Source organism: Aspergillus heteromorphus (assembly GCF_003184545.1).
Source record: "Aspergillus heteromorphus CBS 117.55 chromosome Unknown BO70scaffold_10, whole genome shotgun sequence".
In the NCBI taxonomy this organism is placed as follows: domain Eukaryota; kingdom Fungi; phylum Ascomycota; class Eurotiomycetes; order Eurotiales; family Aspergillaceae; genus Aspergillus; species Aspergillus heteromorphus.
In genome coordinates this window covers 423,495-444,626 of record NW_020290415.1, presented here as the reverse complement: position 1 = coordinate 444,626, position 21,132 = coordinate 423,495, and the positions used below count along the sequence as shown (strand labels likewise).

Sequence of the window (21,132 nt, the reverse complement as noted above, 5' to 3'; positions counted from 1 at the left end):
TGGTGCATCATAATTATACGGAGTAGTATTTTGGTGATAATGAGGGGATGGGAGGTGTATGTGAAAGGAATGGGTGACACTACTACTCTTATAGAGAAAAAGAAAAAGGTGACATTCAAGCCCAATGAATGGGTTGGTCTTACTAGTAGTATCTAGTCCACCTAGAAATATGTATCCGCAGGACCACCATGAAGAGTACAAACAACAAACATAATAGGAGAAATGATATTACAAAAAAAGAAATACAGCAACAGTCATCGTAACCATGTCTCATTACGATCATTATATTTCCACTACTTGTTCAGCTCCTTCTTACGGGCCTCGATCTCTTCCTTCGGGACCCTGGGCGGCATGTCTGTAGAAACCAGTAAGTCATGCCCGGAAGGACAGGCACCACCCAGACTTACTGTCTGGGATGTGAGGACCCTTGGAAATATGATCCACCATCGAGGCCTTCTGGGTCTCTTGACCAGAGTTCCTTTGCTCGTGAGATGTGGAGTTATTGTTGCTGCCTCGCTGGGGCGGGAAATCGGCGCCTGAGGGGATGACTGGCATGGTGGCGGATGGTAGATCAATACAGAGCAGTGGAGAGAGACACGAGTGTGAAGCAGTAGGGTGTTGGCGATGGTCTGACGGTCCGAGAGGAGAATAAACCGAAGCGAGGAAGGTGATGCCAGAAGTTATAGTTTATAGTTGCAGCAGACGCGATGACGTCGGTTGGGCCGATACCATTTCAGGAAGAGGATGCAGTGAGTCAGTCAGTCAGTGACAGTGACAGTAGTGGTGGCAGTTACAGTGGGCCAAGCCAGATCTGCAAATGAGACCATGCCGAGAGGCGACTCCCTTGGATCTGGCATGTCTGCCTAATCAGCCATTGACTGTCTTTGTCTGTCTGTACTCTGTATGGTGCTGCTGCACTAGAGAGGCTCTGGTTCTGCACGAGACCACCCTGGCGATCGGAAACCACCAGGCTTCTGCAAAGTGGATAGATAGCCCGTACCCTATATTTCGATTGAGTTGGTCAGACAATTGAAACTGGTCGCCTAGAATCGACGAGTCATTTCCAATTCGTGACCTTCCAGCATCGGGCAATTGCGAGTGCAGCGGCGTCCGGCTGCTCCCCGCGGCGGATGAACCTAGACTCACTTAGGAGTGTGGCTCGCGCGCTTTCGATCGGTCTCCCTCCTCTTCCGGCTACTTGACCTCTTCTCCCTCCCCCCCCTCTCTCTCTCCAACCTCTCAACGTTGGCCACCAATCTCTCACTCTCTTACGGTTACCACCCTATAACCTCTCCATCCCCTTCCTCTGTTTCTATACTTCCCCCCCCCGGTCTTAGTTGGATCCGTCGTTGCCGCGCCGTATCAGCTCTTATCCGTGCCTGAGGAGCAACCAACACCCGACACAGTCCCCCCCGAATATCCTGCAATGTGCTTCGGAGCGCCGACCTGATCGCTTGGAACCTCAATTCTCACCACCCGCATACCATTAGTCCTTTGTTTCACGTCCTTGGTGCATCGTCATGCCTTCGATCCTGAACGACAGCGACAAGGAAATTGTCAGGAGAACTGTCCCCAAGCCGGCCAACAAGATCTTTGCCGTGGCCGTTGCGCGCTTATATGTGGCCCACCCCGACACTCAGAGATGGACATTCACTGGTCTACAGGGAGCTGCAGTGCTAGCAAACGACTTGGTCGGACGCACCTTTTGGCTGAAGCTGGTAGACGTCTCGGTAAGTACACTGCTATCAATTGTACGCCTGGATGGCTGCTGACGCAATCGTTGTCCTGGGTTATAGCCCGCCAATAGGGGTGTCATATGGGACCAGGAAATCTACGATAACTTCGCATACAACCAAGACCGCACGTTCTTCCACTCCTTCGAGCTCGAAGATTGCCCCGCCGGACTGTCCTTTGCCGACGAGAAAGAGGCTAAGACGTTCATCAAGAAAGTACATGAGCGGGAGAAGCATGCGAGCAAGGAGACACGACAGACGCCCTTCGCGTCCACCCGGGGCCAGGGCCCTGCCCCCGTGGTGAACGGCAAGTCGGGAATGGGACGGTCGCTGTTTGGCAGCTTGCTTGGCCATCGCTCATCATCGGCATCCCATGGACCACCGCAGGTCACCCCCGCAGAACTACCCCCGGCACCGTCGATCCAGGTTGCTCCGCCGCGGCCTCCGGCAAGCCCACCACGCAAGGAATTGCCATTCGACACCAGTGATCCGTCATGGAAGGGCCTCCTGGACGAACTCCTACAGATGGGCATCACCGAAGACCAGATTGCGGACAACTCCGACTTCATCAAGGCATACATTGACCAGAAACAAGGGTCAACCCCCCCTCCTACCGATGACCAGAGGAGAGGAAAAGTCCCCCCTCCACCCCCTCCATCTGGGCCGCCTGGCTCGAAGGTGGCCACTCTCAGCCCGCAGAACACTGGCAATAGCAATGGCAGTCGACGAGGTGCTCCGCCGCCGCCACCGCCGTCGCGCAGGACTCGAGCTGACGCGACGGAGGAGGAGCCTGTCTCGAAACGGGAACCCTCCCCCCCAAGGAACCGGTTCCGTGCGCCGCCTCCGATCGCAGATGCTGGCAAATTTGCTCATACTCCTATGCCACCCACTCGCCAGCGAGCTCTGTCGAGTGCTACCCAGGGGCCTCCGCCTCCACCACGGCCTCCCAAGACCCCAATGGATGAAAACAACCAGCCCCCGTCGCGGTTGTTCGGTGTCCCTCCGCCGTTCCAGGGCGAGCGCAAGGTGTCCGCTCCGCCCGCACCACCCGTTCGAAGCCCATTGCCTCCAGGGCCCCCGCCGCCTCCTCCTCGCCCCATGAGCCCGGCACCACCGCCGCAGCTACCTCCCAAAGTTCCCAACGCGTCTGCCCCCGGGCCTCCGCTCCCACCGCCCAGAAGCCCCGTTTCGGTGCCTCCTCCACCTCCACCGGTACCTGCCGTGTCTCGGCCTATCCCTCCCCCGCCGACATCGAGCTCGGTGGCACCTCCACCCCCGCCTCCAGTATCGAATATTCCGCCTCTACCTCGGCCTTCTCCAACCACATACGCTCCGCCGCCGCCGCCACCACCACCGCCATCGTATCCGTCGCCCAGTGCAGGGCCTCCTGCTCCGCCGCCACCACCGCCACCACCAATTGGTTCAGTACCTCCACCTCCGCCCCCTCCGCCTCCTGGAGCCGGTGCTCCTCCCCCGCCGCCTCCACCCCCTGGATTCGGTGCCCCTCCGCCGCCGCCCCCCCTCCTGGCGCTGGTGCCCCTCCGCCGCCGCCTCCCCCTCCTGGCGCTGGTGCTCCTCCGCCTCCGCCTCCGCCTGGTGGCGCTGCGCCACCCTTGCCCAAGCCCGCTGGCGAACGGAATGACCTCCTGGCTGCCATTAGAGCATCTGGAGGACAAGGAGGTGGTGGTTTGCGCAAGGTCAAGGCCAGTGACAAGCGCGACCGGAGTGCCGCACTTGTTCCCGGCTCTGCCAACGAATCCTCCGCGCCAACTCCAAGCAGCGGAGGTGCTCCTGCGGGCGGCCTGGCAGGGGCTCTTCAAGATGCTCTGGCAAAGCGGAAGCAGAAGGTCAGCGGTAGTGGTAAGTGCCCCTTTCACCCCCTCCAACCCCCCTACCGATGAGATATCGAGCGAGTACTAATCCGCCTTACAGACGACGAAGGAGAGGACGACGACGATTGGTGAGCCCTGCTCGGCTCCGTTTTTTTTTTTTTTTTACTTCTTTCTTGAACAGTTCCTCTTGTTGCCATGGCTTAGACTTGTCGGGATTTTCATATGATACCTCCGTCCTGCAGCCCTCATTTTCGTTTCCTGTTCTCTTCTGTTCCAGCATATATTCCCACAGGTGTGCGGGGGTGGATGTCCGGTCTTGGCTTTTTCTACCTATTTCAAGATTTCTGTGGGCGATTGGGGGAAAAGCATGCATATGGATTTGATTTTTGAGGCCGTTTGTGATCAGGCTCAGGCTCAGACTCAGGCTCAGACTCTTTCCCTAGCTAGTCTCAACAATGAAACAGAATGTTGCGCCTTGAGGGATGTTTATTTAGTTTCACGTATGAAAGCTAGTAACAGAATTATATTTTGTCCAGTGAATTCTCGACTCGATACTTTGTTAGGCTTGGTTGTAATACTACTAGTACTACTAGCCAATGCAGGCAAGTGGATCCACCTGGTCTGCGGCTCAACAGCACCAACCAATGATGCCGACCCTTTCCCCTTCCAATCGGACCGCAACGGGGCTGTGGGGCTGGCGCTAGAGTGCGGTTATGTAAGCTGCTGTGTGTGTATAGTTAACTAACTAGTCAACTGTATACATTATCTACTACATTCTACACAGTATAGGCAGGCAAGTACGTAGTTAACTATCTGATGGACGCGCTGGCAATATATCATCGCATACAGACTAGCAGTGACAGGAGATTCTATTTTTTGGTTAATATATTGGTACATTCTATGTATTATGCCATAGAAACAGGAGTGGAAAGTTGTGGTTTGTCTCTTGTCTCTTGGTGTTGTTGGAAGATATGAGTCTGGTGATTGTTAGGGCTGGGTTGACATCTGTGTTCCTTTTCACCGCCCGTGGACTATGGACTTGTCACTATGAAATTATAGATATTAGTACCGATGGTGGTTGATGTGGAGCTGGAAAGGAGAGTCGCTTGATGGGGTGTTCTTGGTCGAAGTTAAGGGTCCGCTCTGGGGTTGTTATGGCCCTTTTCGATGTCATCCGGGCTGTCACCTGTTTCAGTTATCATGATGTCTGAAGAAATCTATAAATTCTGTAGTGGATGTCAAATGGCGTCCTTTACACATATAGATTCGGATTAGTCGGTGCGGGGTATGGCAGGGATATATGTCAGTGCACAAATGTCAAAGCACCTGGTCTAGTCATATTCATAAGCCGACCAAGAATACACCCCAGGAAAAAACAGGGACATCAACCGAGGCGATCGAGGAGAAAGTTTCAGAAAGAGAGAAAAGGAAAGAGTCGTGGCGCTGGACTTGATCGGAGAAGCCCGGATCATCATCGGACCGGGGGCGCGCGAGTTGGATCGGGAAAAAGATGGGCGACGAGAAGAAGGCCTCGCTCCGGTCTGGATGCCGTGACGGTTGTCTTCCTGGTCGGTGCAGTGGATGTCCCCGACTGCGAGATGCTGTCTCCATCGACTCTGAAGCCGTCAGCGCCGTCAGCGTCTCTCCTCCGCTATTTACGCTCTCAGTCCGACTCGCTCTTCTTCACCCCCAACCCGACTTCCGGCGGCGGATGTTATCCCACTGACCCCCAACAACTGCATTACCACCATCACCACCACCACCACCAAGAGTCCACAGCATTCTCGCTGAGAAGGACCTCGAAATGGACACATCTTGACGCAACACCGTGTCAGGCAACGCTCGAGGCGAGCATGTTCCCTCTACCGGGCTTCTCGGCCAAGAGTCGCAGCGCCGCCGCCCGATGTCGCGCTCCGCTGGCCCAGCGCTCGTCCACAAGCCCGTTCTTCCTCCCGTATGCGCAGTCATCGCGAGCTTCGTCCACAAAGAGCCGGTCATTCCTCCGCAGACTCTTCGACTTCAACCGAAACAAGACCGTCGAAGCCAAGCAGTTTCTCCGCACTCCGCCGGCCCTGATCAGCGAAGGTACGGATGGCGGAATCACCCTCGGCCGTGGACTGGCGGCCAAGGCTTCAAACGAGCCGCGTCTGCGATGCACCGAGTTCGACAGCAACGGGGACGTGACGCTCGTGAATGGGGAGTTCAAGAAGAGCGAGCTGATTGCCAAGGTTCGTGCCGATGACCCTTCCATTGTCTCGATTCACAACTAGAGACTAACCCCAACCCTAGTACGGCCTTCTACCTCGAGACCTGCGCAAAATCGACTCCTCGACTCTGCCCCATATCCTCGTGCGACCCAGCGCGATCCTCATCAACCTCCTACACCTCCGAGTCTTAATCAAGGCCGATCGGGTCCTTGTCTTCGACGCGTACGGGTCGACGGACTCCTACATGCAATCACTGTTCGTGTATGATCTGGAGGGAAAGCTACGACAGAAGCAGTCGCTGGTGTCGGGTACCGCTGCGCTGCCGTACGAGTTCCGTGCATTGGAAGCGGTCCTGATCAGCGTCACAACCGGCCTGGAAGAGGAGTTCAACGGGGTCAGAGACCCGGTGGTGCGCGTCCTGAGGGCGCTGGAGGAGGATATCGACCGGGACAAGCTCAGACACCTGCTGATTTATTCGAAGAAGCTGGGTACGTTCGAACAGAAGGCTCGACTTGTGCGCGATGCCATCGACGATCTCCTGGAGGCAGACGACGACCTCGCCGCGATGTATCTCACGGAAAGGTCGAAGGGCATTGAGCGCGAAGAAGACGACCATCAGGAAGTCGAGATGCTCCTGGAGTCGTATCATAAGGTATGCGACGAAATTGTCCAGGCGAGCGGCACCTTGGTCACCGGTATTCGCAACACGGAGGAAGTGTGAGTCGTTCCTAACATTCCACATTCTCAATATCAACCCGCATCTTCCACTCCGGAAACTAATACACCGTACGTGCAGTGTGAAAGCCATCCTGGACGCCAACCGCAACTCCCTCATGCTTCTAGACCTCAAGTTCAGCATCGGAACCCTCGGACTCGCAACAGGCACCCTATTTTCCGCCCTCTACGGCATGAACCTGAAGAACTTCATCGAAGAATCCGACCTCGGCTTCGGCGCCGTCTCCGTCACCTGCTTCGCCATCACGGTCATTGTCTGCGCCTATGGCCTGGCCAAGCTGCGCAAGCTCCAGCGTGTTCGCATGTGGGGCGAATCTGGCTCCGGCACCGGTCCCATGCTGCCACGGGGCGGGTCACTGGTCGGTCAGCGATCGAACTGGCGCGCGGATGCTATCGAGCCCGTGTGGACTGGTCTCCCCGAGGGACGGTTGGAACGGATGAAGCGCATCAAGGACCATGCCGCTGCTGCGGCTGCCAGAAGTGCCGCTATGAAGTCTCACGATCTGTCCTCGAAGGACGGGTCCAAGGGATCAGAGTAATCTCACGCTGCAAAAAAAAAAAAGAAAAAGTATGGACGCTCGACGTAGAGCGTGCCAGACCAGTCCCGAGTCCAGAGTCCCCAGTCCTGAGTCCTCATACCTCCGATGATCACCCACCCCATCCCACCTCAACCAGCTTCGTTCGCCTGAGACGGTCCCGGATAGCTGGTATGGGTATGGTATGAATAGGGCTTATATCACAGGGTATGTATCCAGGACACGATGGATGGTCGGTCATCCATTGATAGAAGAATCTTAGAACCAACTGCATGGTAGGAGTTCGGCTATGGTTTTATCTCTCTTGCTTCCTTCCTTCCTTCCTTCCTTTCGGCATGATATCTCCATTCAACTGATCCTGTCGTTTCTGTTCAACGGAGCGATTGTATCTATCTACATCTACCTCTACTTTGGTTTACTATACCACCCACTCACCCACTCTTCTCACTCATACGTCTGTCTATCTGTCTATCTATCTGTGTGTATGTCTGTCTGTTTTCAGGGGCTATGTATGCATTGCCCCCCCCCCCCCCCCCCGTAATGATGTGTTTTATAGATGATAGATGGTGGTTTGTGGCACAGTGTTTGTGCATGTGTATATTTACTTTATATCATGATCTCAATTCAATACTCCTGTCTTGTCATATGGGATTTTTTTTGGGTATGTTGTCTACTGGAGTGTTTGGGTAGACGTTGCTGAATTGTGGTTGGTGGGTATCTATCTATAGTATCTGTCTATCTATCTTCCTTATATCTGTCTGTCTATATCATGCATGCAACATCGTCATCATCATGACAGTTATTTACTATTCAGGCTTCTTCCCCGTCCCAGACCCAGTAGAAGACCCCTTATTCAACCCCTTCGCCCTCTCAATCCATACCTTCGCCGCAGCATCCACGCCTCCCTCACGCGCACATTCCCGCCTCACCAGATCCAGAACCCTCTCTCTCAGCACCTCTCCATCCTCCTCCCTCTCACCAACCTCAACATCAGCCCCCTCCGCTCCATCCTTCCACGCCCTTGTCGTCCTCACCCGCCCCCCAATAACCGCCATATTCCGCGTACTCGGAATCCTCAACAACGTCCTCTCAACGCCATACCCGAGTTCCCGCGCCACGCTCATCGTCTTCGCCGTCAACGAGCCATACATCGATTTATAGAATCCGGCATCTGTCTGCGCCTCTTGCTTTTCCTTCCGGAGGGATTTGAGATCACCTTCTTTCGGCTGTGGCTGGTTATTCTCACCCCCACCATCACCCCCACCTATTCCTCTTTCCTCCTCGGTATATCCCTGTTGCTTTATCCCTTTCCCACCTTTCCCTTGAGACGGCGGGGGATACCTAAACCTCTTCCCCGAAAGCGCGTGCGAACAGCACGGAATGGCAATAAACGGGCTCTGGCTCTCCGGACAAAGCAGGGTGGCCAAGAGGGGGGTCCAGACGGTGAGTTCGTCCGCGTGGTTCGAGATGATGAATGTGTCTTTGGGGAAGAGGCCGTAGTGGGACGCGACGCCCAGTTCTTTTGCGCGGTCGGCGGGGGAGGAGGGAAGATCGATTGTTTCGGCGAAGGGCTGCGGGATGTAGATCTCCTCTTTGAGGTGCGATTGGACGGACGGGGGGAAGATGGACCATGTTTTGCGGCGCCGCGCGTCGAAGCCCCATCCGCTGTAGCCTTCCATGAGCAAGATGTACACGAGGACTCCGTTGCCGCAGGCGATGTCGATGAAGCCGGGGAATTGGGGCCGGGTGGGTGTGTGGGTGTGGTCTTGGGTGTCGGTGTCGGTGTTGGGCTTCGGTTTCTCGTCCTCAGGAACAACGCCATACATACTCCGCCAGAGCTCGATAAGGAAGGCCGTGATGGAGAGGTCCTCAAACACGTGTTTCGAGGGCTCGGTGCTCTCGACCCAGCGCTGACAGAGGTCCGATGCGTATTTGAGCTTGAGTCGCGTGTAGGTGTTTTGCACCAGGTGTTGCGGGATCACGTTGTCTTTGTTGGGGTTTTGGCTGCCCCCGCGGTCTTTTTTTCGGTTTGGCGCGTGCCGCGTGCGAGCCGGATTTGGGTGTTTAGGAGGGCGAGGAGCGTGCGTTCGAGGCGGGTGGGGATGAGTTCTGAGTCTGAGGGTGAGGAGGGGAAGGGGAGGAAGTGGATGGACATGGTTCCGGGGCCGGGGGTGGAGGTTTGGTCTGGGGGGTTGTTGTTGGTGGTGGTGGTGGTGGTGGTGGTGGTGTTATTGGGGTTAAAGTCGTAGAGAAAGGCGAGGGAGCGGAGGAGAGGGTGGTAGAAGGGCATGTCCTCTTTGGAGGCGACATGGGGGTTGTAGATGACGAGGGAGCGTTGTTGTCTGAGATCCTCAGTCCCCGCGTGCTCTGTAGAGTCTCTGGATACGCTGGCGCTGGCCTCGTAGAAATGGCACGTCTGGTCCATGGTGCGATCGAGGTTCGGATTTCTAGGAACCAGCCTCCTCACCACCGTCCGGGTCAGGGTGAACCCAGGGACGTCTCTTGCGACGGTGGGTTCCACCTGCTCTTCTGCTGTGGCCGTGGTCTCCGAAATGCTGTTTCCCGTCTGCGCAAAAGACTGTTCTTGCTGCTGAGGCGTGCGCAGCGTGCCAGCGCTATCGTAGAGGATGTCTGCCCGGTATAGGTGGCTGGAGGTCATGTTGGGGTTCGCCAGAAGGAAGAGCGCCATGTCTTGGATGACCTCGAGGGTGAATGGGAGGCCATGCTCGGTTAGATCGCAGGAGGTGGCCCATTCCTCTGTGCTGCTTTTGAGGACGGGCGATGGCTCGAGAGTCTCTGCCAGCGGCTTGCCCGAGAGATGGCTGACATCTCGGGGGGGCTTTTTGGTGTTTCTGGGCATGGTTGCTCTTGCGGGGTTGAGGGGATTGAGGTGAGGGGTATATGGCTGCGATTGATGGGGCGAATGAGTGAATCGCAAGAAGAGGTTTTTTTTTTTTTTTTTTTTGCGGAAAGGATGTTGTGGGCAGTGGAGCTAGGTGTTCTCCATGCTCCTGGCTGTCCTTGCTCACTTGCAGCGAGTGCGATGCCCCTCACGAGGATGGCTGGATGGATTCATCGCTGCAGAATTCTGCCATTGCTTTCCGATTAGTCAGGCGGTCGGTCATCGGTCCAGACCTGCATCTCAGACGAGGAGAGGCACAGCATTGCGGATGGTCTTGAAGAGTCATGTTCATCCAGACATTAGGAAATCCTTCCAGGTACCCCATCAGGATACGTATACAGAGGACGAATGTTGGATAGGAATTATGCCACCCCTCACCGAATGACTGGGTGTATATCATCATGTGATCCGTCTTGGCGCTCCAGAGTCCAGGCCGCGACATGTGTGCCTGACGGCGTACAAATCTTCTCCCTAGAGTCCCTACAACAATCCTGAGCGCGACGGCGATAGTCCATTCGTCGCGATTGCCCGCGATAGTGATACAGTATCTGACACGAGGACCAACCAGCGGAGGGAACGTGCCCGCGTTTGCTTGTCGCGCCAATTCGAGGGTCCCTTGGCTATCTCGAGCTAGATATCTCAGCTCTTATCTTCCTCCTCCATTGGATGCCTTCCTGATTCAGGGACGACGCTTGGCAGACCGAATGATCCCCTGGCTTGAGAGGGGGGGGGGGTTGAGGGCCCGTCTCCGTCTCGTCTGGCATGATGTTGATAGACTGATTGAACCGATAACCCCCCCCCCCCCCCCCCCCCGTTTTGCACGGAGTTTGAACCCTGAATCGTTATTCCCTTCGGCGTTTCCTTTGTGCTGTCTTTCCATGTTGGTTGGATGTAAGTAAGTACAGGGTATTTCCTCGTGTCTGCATGCGCTATGTAAGCTATCTCGGTACGGCGTGCATAGTCCGTCCATCCATGTCCGTCGCAGCGCAGCTGGGTTTACAATTGCCATGCCATGCCATGCCATGCCATGCTCCTGCAGGATCATCCATCCATCCATCCATCCATCATGGGGTTGCCTTTTGCGACGATCCGCTTAGTCAGGGCTGTTTGCGTCGAGGCTCCACTCCGTCTGGATTGCAATCAAAACTCAATTATTCTTCTGATTATTCCTCATTTAAGAGTCCCTCATGTTGATTGCTTACAATTTGCCTTTTCATTATCGTCGGCATCGGCTTCATTAATCGGGAATTACAGTCTACTTGGATGGATGCAGGCAAGCAGGCAGGCAGGCTCCGTCATCATTCATGCCCTGCCCCTGGAGACGTTCCATGGTCGCTCGAGTGGGTAGTTGAGATAGCCAGCCCCCATTATTTCCTTGGTTGAATGTGCATTGTGCGACGCGTATCTCCGAATCTACGGTTTAGAGGAAGTATATTTTCCTTCCTATGTCCGAGGACAAGACCCTCAGTGGGGAAGGAACATCGAACAAAGTTCAACTGATGCACTCACTGTATCTACAGTGTACAGTGTTGTACGGAGTATCGAATGTTCTTTCCGCTTCACAGCCTCAATCCTCCCGCCCAAGCTTCCCGCAGAGGCCGATGATCTTCGCGGACTTCGTGGCTTGTGGAGGTTGACACGGCCATGACGTTTACACATTCGATCTAGTCCGTTAGGCTTGACGCGGTGGACGCCATCTTTCAGGCTACCATCGTTATCATCTCCTGATTGCCTTTTAGATAGTTTTCTTTTCCTTTTCGCCCATTGTCCCCCTTTTCGTGTAACGAACCGCCGCCGTCAAGGGCACGGATGGCGGGACGGGGATTGTTGGGGTTTGGCATTGTTGCCAGCTTTAATTCAGCTGGTCAGCCGTCCTGACTCCATAGGTAGGTGCAGTGTACACAAGTATAGTGCTGTCGCGTCCGGCAATATCACAATGCCGGCGTGACATATCCACCGCGGATCGTCGCAAAATGAAGGAACCCCATGGAGAGAATGAGCCACTCCGTCCACACTACGGACTATCTAGATAGATAGTTAGTACATAGCAGCTAGATAGATACGAAGTGATTTGGCCCGATATCGATAGTAGTGGGGAAAGATCAATTAGGCAGCCAAATGCCAGGAACTAAGTTGCGCGGCGATATGCCCAATGGCTGCATATAGGCGGATCCTTGAAATTGAGTCTATCTACAGAGTGCCGCAGCGGATGGGCACGTCTGACTCTGGGGACTCGGGGAGTTGTGACTGGGAGGCGTCCAAGCCTTCGGGAATCGGAAGGCGGAAATTTAGCATGGTTCCGCATTAAAAATGGGACCATCCGCGCTCAGTTACGCTGTGAACAGTCATGTCTGCGGCAAGCAGCAACAATATGCATCTGTTCAGCTGTGCCCCTCTGACCCGACCTCGCAGACGCAAGGTTGAAACAGGCTCCGCGCATGGGCTCGGGAGGGCCGAGGTGGCTGTTTTCGGTCGGCTTCGCAAGATGAGGGGGCCAGTGGCCAGTGGCCAGTCAGGCGGTTCCAACCATCGCTGGGCAGAGATCATAGGTGCTGTGACCCTGTTGACCGTGCATTGTTTGCTGCGCGGAGGACGGACGGCTTCACGAACCTACTTGTTGATTGATTGTTGGGTGGAAGGAATATCCTTGTGCAGAACATTAAAGCGCGGGATCGGGCGATATGTCGGACTTGGCCGATTATCCAGCGGAGTGTATGGCGTGCATTTGCATCCGCATCCATTGGATGAACTGGCCAGCTCGGAACAATCAGGTCCTGATTGACTCGATCGAACCTCGAAGATGGCGGGGTAAGACAACAGCCAGGTGAGACAGCGGGAGATGTTTGCAGTCGCCCTATCGCCATCCAGCTATTGTCTGAGTCAATCGGTATGCAGGCAGTTACAGTCAGTAAAGTCTGTACGTCGCAGTAACAGCGGAGAAGTCTAGAAGACAATTACTAAGATTATGCAGCACCGCCCAAGACCATCCAGACACATCGTTGGCTGGTGGGTTGCTCGCATGGCCGGGTGGAGAGAGATCTAGGCCCGGAGATCAAGACGGTGAGTGTTGATCAACGGCACATACCAGTTACAGAGTACGTACGGACTGTGTACGGTGTACGGCACTGCCGAAAGCATACCAATCATTGTCCGGGGAAACTTTAAGCTCAGGCGGGATGAAGAAAATGTAGTGTCTCATCCGCAAGCATTCACAGTTGAATCAATTGATTGTATGTAGGTAGTAAGTAAGTAAGTAAGTAGATGCTGACAGCCACAGTCGCAAGAGAAAGTTAGAAAAGTTAAAGAAGCAAATTTGATCCAGCCGGGAAGGAGGAAAATTTCCCTGTTTCGGTTAAGATTGGATAAGTACCTGACCCACCGCGCCGTACCATAGATAGAAACAGCAACTAATAATTGGACAATGTGATTCGTCCCAGACGCCCCAGCCGCTAGCCTAGCAGGAGCTACTATGCATCTAGTAATGTACTAGATATGTAGATGCCGGCTAGGCTGCTGTGCTGCACTGTTTGGGACAATCCGCTGCTTGTCCCCCCTCTCTCTCGTCTCTCCAGGGCCTGGACCAGCCAGCGGGTGTTTCTTTCCCCTGCTGAGGAGCATACAGGAGGTGCTATCATCTATCTATTATCTTTCTATCTATCGACTAGATATGCATCTATGTACTGATCCAGAATGATCTCAAGATTGGTCTTCTTCCATACGATCCACCCGGAGAAGAAAACTTATCATCAGGTGTATCTGATTGCCGTGTGCTGTGGGCATCCCTTCCTCCCCTCAGCCTCATCACATAGTCATACTTACATACTTAGGTAGGGCCATCCCCATTGTGTTTTCAATTTACGTCAAACACCAACAAGCCACACCGGGAGCCCAAGGTTTCACCTTTTCCAGTTCCCTGTCCCTAGTCGCCCTCCTTGCTAATTTGGAACGCCCACGGGTTATTCTGGAACTCGCATAGTGAGCATCTCTGGAACTTTATTAATAACCACGTCGCCTGCCTATACGGAGTACTCTAGCACCAACTGCAGCAGTGAGATACCGTAAACAGCCAGATTATTAGTCCTCAGGGTCAAGTCACTTACTTTTTACCTATAAGGCATAGCATGGCACACATTGAGTGCAGTCATGATACCCCGTACTTTTTAGTTGCCCCCCCCCCCAAAAATCCATCCCTCCGCAAACAGAAAGGTATCCTAGGATGGATGGACGGGATGTCGATCCTTACTCCGGGCGAGCTGTTGTGGCATGCCGGGTTGGACAACAACACCGCCTCCCCCTTCCCGATTCCTTGTGTCCACTTACTGTCCAGACTCCAGACTCTCTCCAGAGACGGAATTCCCCAGGTGCCACTAATAATGCCAACGAAGAGATACATGGCATTGAAATCACATGGAGGCGTGGCGATGGAGAAATATCTCGGTGATAGTACCTAGTGACAGACGGTTGGGTCGCCGGGGGGGTATGATTAACATGTGTACTCCGTATAGTATGGAGGATTGGCAAATAAGTTATGCAGATAGATAAGTACTTAGTAACCTGGAGAAAAACAAAAACGATATCGGAGCTCCTTTTTTCTTTTTTTTTCTTTTTTGTTTCTTTCCCCTTATCGAAGAAAAAAAAAAGAAAATTTTAGAAGAGAAAGGTTAAGGCAATAGAATAATAATAATAATAATAACCAATCCACATGGACTGCCTGCCTGCCTGTTCTTCGTACTGTACAACTCAAGCGAGCAAGCTGCAGTCTGCACTAGGGTCCTGGACGGAAGCTCCCCCCTCCCCATTGCTAAGCCGGGTGGCCCAGTCCCCGTGGTCACATCCACTGGTTGAGCTTTTAGGCCGATCGTTAGTCGCAAGTTGGTTGTTTGGCCAATGGTCACTACTGTCGAGTATACTTGGAGCTAAGGTATGAGCTGACCCCCGAGGTGTTCGAAAGGTCCGAGAAGAAAGAGAGAAGGAGAGAGAGAGAGAGAGAGAGAGAGAGGGAGCGCGGACCATCGTGGATATTTATTGATCCTCCCAGTCCCAGTCCCAGTCCCAGGCCCCGTCCCCATCCCCCCTCTCTCCAGTCTCCCCTCCCCCCCTCCCTGTTTGACCTTGTTTCTAGCTAGTTACCCGAATGAGCTAGTGCTGGGAGAGGGAGGTAGGTGCGACTGGAAATCAGTCCAAAAAATGCTCCGTACAAGTTAGATACTATGCAAGTATCTAGTTGGATATCCGTCCCAGGAGAAACTCCAGCCGGCGCATCCGCTAGGTCGGACGGAAGAGGAGCGCTTCCCAGCTCCATATCGGTTGCGGGCCTGCGGCATCTGGAAGGGCAGGCACTGGGCAGAACTGGCCAATCTGTCCGGGTCCGATTGCAGCGCGACCACCGACGAAGTGGGTTCCGGGTGGGTTTGGTGACGGGAGGATGTGCAGCAGTGGCCGATTGGGTCTTGGCCGCATCATGGTTGGTTCGAACCAGAACCGAGTGGGTTTGGGCTGTCGTGTCTCAATCAATTCCATCCATCCACACAATCAGGTTCTTTAGTTGGTTGGCGGGCCTGGTCAGAACACTGTAATCATCTCGTCGTCATCGTCGTCGTCGTGGGCGGTGTCAATCGTCGTGTCCTGTCGCGTTGTGGTCGTGGGGTGTGGCGTCTTTTTTTTTGTCCTGCTTTTTTTTTTGTGTCATTCAGGGGGAGGGGGGAGGGGAGAGGAGGCGGGGGGGGAATAGATAGTAGATAGCATGGCTGCTTACTGACTTAGTAAGTAGGTCGCATGCAGGATCCTTCCTCATACATGAGTAGTATGAGACCATGAGAGATGTCGATGTGAATCCCCCCAATGGGGGAAGGGTGTTGCAGCTGCCTAAGAGACGCATGGTCGAATCAGGCATAGAACGGAATTATTCCCAGGAATTGGCCATCCAGATAGTACCTACTTAAGTACGGAGTAGTTGTGTAGGTAGATGATCGGGGGTATTATTGTTGTTTAGTAAGTAGGTAAGTATGTGTATCTACGGTGTACACAGTAGTAAGATTGGAAGGAAACCGACCCAGGCACAAAAACCGGTTTGAGCTGGTGCGATAGGGTGAGAGAAGCGTGGACGATACTTGTAACGGATTAGCCCACCAGTCAGGACCTTTCTCCTGATGACTACTGACTATCATCCCCGATTGAAAGGAAGCAGAAGAAGAAGAAGAAGAAGAATAATAATCATCTCATGGTGGTGGTAATAATCAGATTCATTCTTCAGCTAAGAATACCCTCCTCCTGCCTATCCTATCTATCTATGTGTCTGTGCCTGTGCCTGTGCCTGTGCCTGTGTCCGTGTCTGTTCATTTCCGATTATTATTAGTAGTAGCGTGTACTTAGATAGACACCGGCTATCTTATAATTAGCAGTATTAAGTGTTAAGAAGGAGTATTGATTTGTTGGGGGAGGGGGTCCAGTCTAGTCTGTTTTCTGCTTCTGCGGCTTCTGCTTCTGCTTCTGCTGCTTCTGCTGCTGCTGCTTGCTGCTTGCTGCTGCTTGCTGCTTGCTGCTGCTTGCTGCTGCCCTCGCATCCCGTCTCGGGACTCGGATTTCCTGGAACATTCTTGCTCGCCTTTGACTGCGCAGCATTTGTTTTCGCTTGCAGCCCGCCCGTCCTTCCGTCTTCCCCTCTCCGTTGACAGTTCTGCTCAGTAGTAGTATCAGTAAGATTCAGTCAGTCAGCCTCTCCCTGCCTCCGTTTCCGGATCGAGCCCTGGCGGGGGATCCACGGCCGTTAGAGGCTTTTGGTCGACAGTAAAGAAAAAAAAAAGATAATCCGTGAAAGCTAAAAAAAAAAAAAAGAAAGCTGGACGAAAAGGAAAGGGAAAAGAAAAATTACAGAAAAAGATACGCACGGCTCCGCAGCTCTCCGATTCGGGCTGCCTTTCCGCCCAAAGCTGACCGTCTTCCATCTTGCTTCTTACACTCCCACCATCCACCACCATCCACTACCATCCATCCCATCCTAAACTGCCGCTTCTGCTGCTGCTGCTAACTACTACTGCTGCTGCTGCTGTTCCTCTTCCCCTTTCACCATCCCCCCTCCCCTCCTCTCTCCGCCTCCCTCCTCCCTCCCTCTCCCTCTTACTCCTCCCTCCCACTCTCCCTCCCACGCCCACGCCCACTTGTACTCTCCCTCCCTCCTTCCTCCCTCCTCCCTCCTCCACCCACCCACTCACTCACTCACTCTCTCTTCCGTCCTCCCTTCTACGGCTGAAACCCACCTCCTTTCGTTTGTCTTTATTTTCTCTCCCCCCCCCTTCGGTTCTTCGGTCTTCCGTTTGTTTGTGATTCCCCTTCCTTTCGTTATCTCGCCCTTTGCGCCTTTCGCGTGTCTCCTCTTTTAATCGGTCCGGCATCACACCCTGGCTTCAGCGTCGGAGCGCGACCCTTCGTTCCGTGGTTAGGCTGCGTCAATCGCGCCTCCCAGTCGTGGTTCAGGAGATTCCTAACACCAGTCTAACGGTCCTTTGCTTTTTTCTCGTCCCTGGTACTGGTTGGTCGGAACGCTTCTTTCCATTTTCGATCGTCCATCATGGCTCCTCCGCCGCGCTTGCGCATTCTGTCAGGTTAGTCTTCCTCAGCCGCTGTTGGCAACTCACTGCACTTATCAATTCCCGACCATCCTTTCCCCTGCAACCCCCCCATGCCATCCGATCGTCCCTCCAGTGCTCTTTCAAGCGACTCCTCCACTGCATCGCCATCCAGTCCAGAATGGGCCGTATGCTAACCCGGTGCTGTGTAGTGGGCAGCAATGCCATCTCGGCTTTCTTGTCCTGGAGGCTCCAGGCAACCACCTCCTGCGACGTCACACTGGTCTGGAAATCAGGGTTCGAGGCGGTATCTCAATACGGCGTGTCGTTCAAGTATGGTCGCCTGCATCAAATCTCGCTGGAATTGTGTCTGACGGAGCATGGAATAGGTCGAAAGCTTTCGGAAACGAGCGGTTCAAGCCACGTCATGGTGAGTTGAGTTTTCTACCTCGGATCCGCTGCCAGGATGCTGATCAAAATCTCGCTACAGTCGTTCGCACGCCCGAAGAAGCAGCTTCCCGCGAGAATGCATACGACTACGTGATCCTTTGCGTCAAGGCCTTGCCTGACGTCTACGACCTTGCAGCCGTGATCGAGTCCGTCGTTACGCCCCAGCATACTTGCATTTTGGTCAACACCACCAACACCCTTGGAGTTGAATCGCATCTGGAGCAACGCTTTCCCACCAACGTCGTCCTGTCGCTCGTTTCGGGCGTCGAGATTACCCAGATCGGAGCCAGCGAGTTCGAGCACTTGAACTCATCGGAAATATGGATCGGTGCCACGAGCAAAAATTCCAACACCCCCTCTACAATCCAGAATGACATGGCCGCGGCGTTGGCGATGACCCTGAGCTCAGGCCAGGTTGAATGCAAGGTGTCGAAGAATATCCGACAAGAACAGTTTGAACGTATTATAGGGTGAATATCTGGACCTCACATCCGCGATGACACTGCACACTTGCTAACCATATTTCCCTCTAGGCCTATTGCCTTCTACCCCGCGAGTGTAATGTTTGATAATGGTAATGTGCAGCAACTGCTGCAGAAGGTTGGTGTGCGTCAGTTAATATCGGACGTGATCGACGAATTGCTTGATCTGGCGAAAACGCACGGATGTTCATTCCCGAGCGATTTCAATCAGAAGACGATGGAGAAAATGATGGCCAGCACAACACCTAACTCGATGTACCAAGACTTCCAGGCCCGCCGCCCGATGGAGATCGAGACCTATCTTGGCTCCCCCGTCAAACTGGCGACTGAGTCCAACTCCAAACTCCCTCGCGTCGAAACTATGTATGCGATGCTCCATCACATTAATGCCACAAACCTGAGCAAGCCTCGCGAATCTCCGCCGCCCGCACTGGCTCAGCCCCCACCCCGGATGTCTTCGGTCCCCCCTCCCAGAAATGGTCCTATGCGCCCGCCCCCGGGAAGGTCAAGCTCGGCGATGATGATGCCACCCCCGAGACGTGGACCCCCGATGCCCGGAATGTCGCGACCATCCAGCACACAGCCCCTGCCTCCCGCAGGGAGGATGCCTCGGGAACCGTCTTTGGAGGGCCTCGAGGAGTTCAGCCATCTTGTCGTCTACGACGATGCCGGTGAGGGTGGCGCGCCTCACAACGGCACGAATGGCTACCCAGACGTTCCTTCCGTTCCTGGAGGCGCCCCCCCTGATCTGGCCTTGAGAGAGCGTGAATTGGCACTTCGGCAACGGGAGTTGCAGCTCCGGGAACAGGAGATGCACATGCGGCGCGGACCTCGCCGGGCGCCGCCCCCCTCCAAGGCGGCGGCTTTCGACGAGGAAGATGAAGACGACTTTTTCGATCCCATGGATACCAGTCTGGTTCCGCAAATCGACCCCGACAACGTGGACATGCTGAGCATCACCTCGCGGCGGGCGAAGAAATTCCCCAGTGCCAGCCAGATCCGCAAGAACCCCGAGCTTATGGCCAATGGCGGCGGCGGTGGTGGTGGCGGCGGTGGTGGTAGAAGTGGCACGTTCAGTCGCTACTTTGGTGGCAACCGACAGAAGCGCGCCAGCGACCGCATCATGCAGGAAATCCCCGGGCTGCACGACTCCCTCTTGGACAACCCCATGATGGCGTACTCGTCCAACCGCTACGGGTCTGTTGACCGGAACCAGATGGCTGCGGGCTCCCGTACCAACTCCATGACGACGAGTCGCATGGGTGACTACCCTCCTCATCCGTACCCACAGAGCAGGAGGAACAGCCATTCTCCTGCGGCGCCGTACGGTGGTGGCCCCCCTGGTCCGCGAATGGGCCGCCCAGCGACAGCCCAGGATCAGAATTTCGGCCCACCCCATGGGCCCCCGAACGGCGGCCACCCGTCGCCTCCGGGACACGTGCGCGCGCCTGTCCCCAGGTATCCTCCGGGGCACGGTAATGCGGTAGGCCCGCAACAAGTGGAACAACAAATTGGGGTGAGCAAACCGTATCCCGCCAAGGGCACCCCCAAGCATAGAAGTCTGACCGGAAGTGCGAGCGCCAGCGCGGAGAGTGGTGATAGCGGGGCCAGTGCCAACCTCGATTCCGAGAACTCTGCCCATAGCAGCCAGATCAGCCTCGGCACGCAGCACCAGCAGGCTGCGGCGCCCGTTCGTTGAATCCCCGAGCCCGTCCCTCCCTCGTCCCTCCCCCAAGACCGCTGAGCGCTTGTTTTGAGCCCGTCCGCTATCTACTCGCCTGGCTTTTCCCCTCCCATGTCTTACCTTTTTCCCTTTCTCCAACGGCTGGTGTTCACCGTATGCTGGGGCTTCTTCCGTATTGCTTTTTGCCTCTTATAAAGGATATGCTTTTAATGAGTTGCTTTGGCAAGGAGAGCGGGAACACACTCCATGTCATTTCTCTTGTTGTCGTGGTTCTCTTACATATACACCCGGGACCTTCGGGGGGTTCGCCTCCTCGCTTGATGCTTGTCACTGGGGGAGATGCCGGGCAGGCGCGCATGTGTGTTGCATTTTTTTTGACTTCCACTTCGGTGGCCTCGAGCTTAACGAGCATGGGCATGACGCTCAACTTAAATACGTTTTTTTTTTTGACATTCCGCAGTTATACCACCGACGTTCATTGCCAGACCCCAACCATGCATTCCTGTTTCTGCAAGATAAACTGCTGTACACTACCCGACCCGGCGCCTCATCGTGTTGTCTACTCCTTACCCTCATCTCCACTGTTTTGTCGACTGCATGCCCTCCTTTGCCCTGATTTCCTTTTTGTCGCTGTTCTGTGCGGTTCTGTATGGGCGCTGGCGTGCAGCATCCGTCGGCCCGGTATTTCCTCGTTCATGGTCTGGTTTCTGGCGCATAAAAAGAGCAAGGGGCTGCTGATTTATCGGTTGATTGATTGATTTGATTGCGGGGTGTTTGTGAGAGGAGCCGGGTCGATTGTCGGCGCGGCAACTGCTCCTTGATTAGAACATGTTGACAATAAACGAGACTTAATCGATGCTTAGATTGTACCTATAGCATGTGTAACTGGATGGCATCCTCTGTAACGTCAGTACATTCACTAACTATAGCCTGCCCGGGGAAGCGTACATCACGTGATGGTGGCGGGGGTAAACAAATCCACTCCGCCTGGTATCTTTCCAGCAAC

The 21,132-nt window shown here is 54.5% G+C and overlaps 7 protein-coding genes across 7 annotated transcripts; 4 read left to right on the top strand and 3 right to left on the bottom strand.

Annotated features, from left to right (window-relative positions):
* Window positions 1–91: 91 nt before the first annotated feature.
* BO70DRAFT_361597 (uncharacterized protein) lies at window positions 92–623 on the bottom strand. The gene is made up of 2 exons (XM_025543081.1): window positions 408–623; window positions 92–355 (listed from the first exon to the last, which is right to left on the bottom strand). The coding sequence occupies exons 1-2, from the start codon at window positions 553–555 to the stop codon at window positions 294–296; spliced, it is 210 nt and encodes a 69-aa protein (XP_025399922.1). The 5' UTR covers window positions 556–623; the 3' UTR covers window positions 92–293.
* An 897-nt stretch (window positions 624–1,520) lies between these two features.
* Window positions 1,521–3,793, top strand: BO70DRAFT_403665 (WASP family protein; the record flags this gene model as incomplete). Its single annotated transcript, XM_025547045.1, has 2 exons — window positions 1,521–1,730; window positions 1,797–3,793. 2 exons carry the CDS (start codon window positions 1,521–1,523, stop codon window positions 3,651–3,653), a joined length of 2,067 nt encoding a protein of 688 aa, XP_025399921.1. The 3' UTR covers window positions 3,654–3,793.
* Window positions 3,794–5,163: 1,370 nt separating this feature from the next.
* On the top strand, window positions 5,164–7,046 carry BO70DRAFT_290814 (CorA family magnesium transporter; the record flags this gene model as incomplete). Its single annotated transcript, XM_025539377.1, has 3 exons — window positions 5,164–5,793; window positions 5,855–6,489; window positions 6,569–7,046. The coding sequence occupies 3 exons, from the start codon at window positions 5,164–5,166 to the stop codon at window positions 7,044–7,046; spliced, it is 1,743 nt and encodes a 580-aa protein (XP_025399920.1).
* A 732-nt stretch (window positions 7,047–7,778) lies between these two features.
* trm44 (tRNA (uracil) methyltransferase) lies at window positions 7,779–9,960 on the bottom strand (the record flags this gene model as incomplete). Its single annotated transcript, XM_025545329.1, has 3 exons — window positions 9,197–9,960; window positions 7,925–9,047; window positions 7,779–7,805 (listed from the first exon to the last, which is right to left on the bottom strand). The coding sequence occupies exons 1-3, from the start codon at window positions 9,901–9,903 to the stop codon at window positions 7,779–7,781; spliced, it is 1,857 nt and encodes a 618-aa protein (XP_025399919.1). The 5' UTR covers window positions 9,904–9,960.
* Window positions 9,961–14,565: 4,605 nt separating this feature from the next.
* BO70DRAFT_26830 (uncharacterized protein) lies at window positions 14,566–14,991 on the bottom strand. Its single transcript, XM_025538954.1, has one exon. It carries the CDS (start codon window positions 14,956–14,958, stop codon window positions 14,686–14,688), a length of 273 nt encoding a protein of 90 aa, XP_025399918.1. The 5' UTR covers window positions 14,959–14,991; the 3' UTR covers window positions 14,566–14,685.
* A 2,521-nt stretch (window positions 14,992–17,512) lies between these two features.
* BO70DRAFT_290515 (ketopantoate reductase family protein) lies at window positions 17,513–20,141 on the top strand (the record flags this gene model as incomplete). Its single annotated transcript, XM_025539352.1, has 5 exons — window positions 17,513–17,546; window positions 17,723–17,843; window positions 17,900–17,940; window positions 18,001–18,430; window positions 18,494–20,141. 5 exons carry the CDS (start codon window positions 17,513–17,515, stop codon window positions 20,139–20,141), a joined length of 2,274 nt encoding a protein of 757 aa, XP_025399917.1.
* A 20-nt stretch (window positions 20,142–20,161) lies between these two features.
* Window positions 20,162–21,003, top strand: BO70DRAFT_26817 (uncharacterized protein). Its single transcript, XM_025538952.1, has one exon. The coding sequence runs from the start codon at window positions 20,282–20,284 to the stop codon at window positions 20,882–20,884; it is 603 nt and encodes a 200-aa protein (XP_025399916.1). The 5' UTR covers window positions 20,162–20,281; the 3' UTR covers window positions 20,885–21,003.
* Window positions 21,004–21,132: the final 129 nt, after the last annotated feature.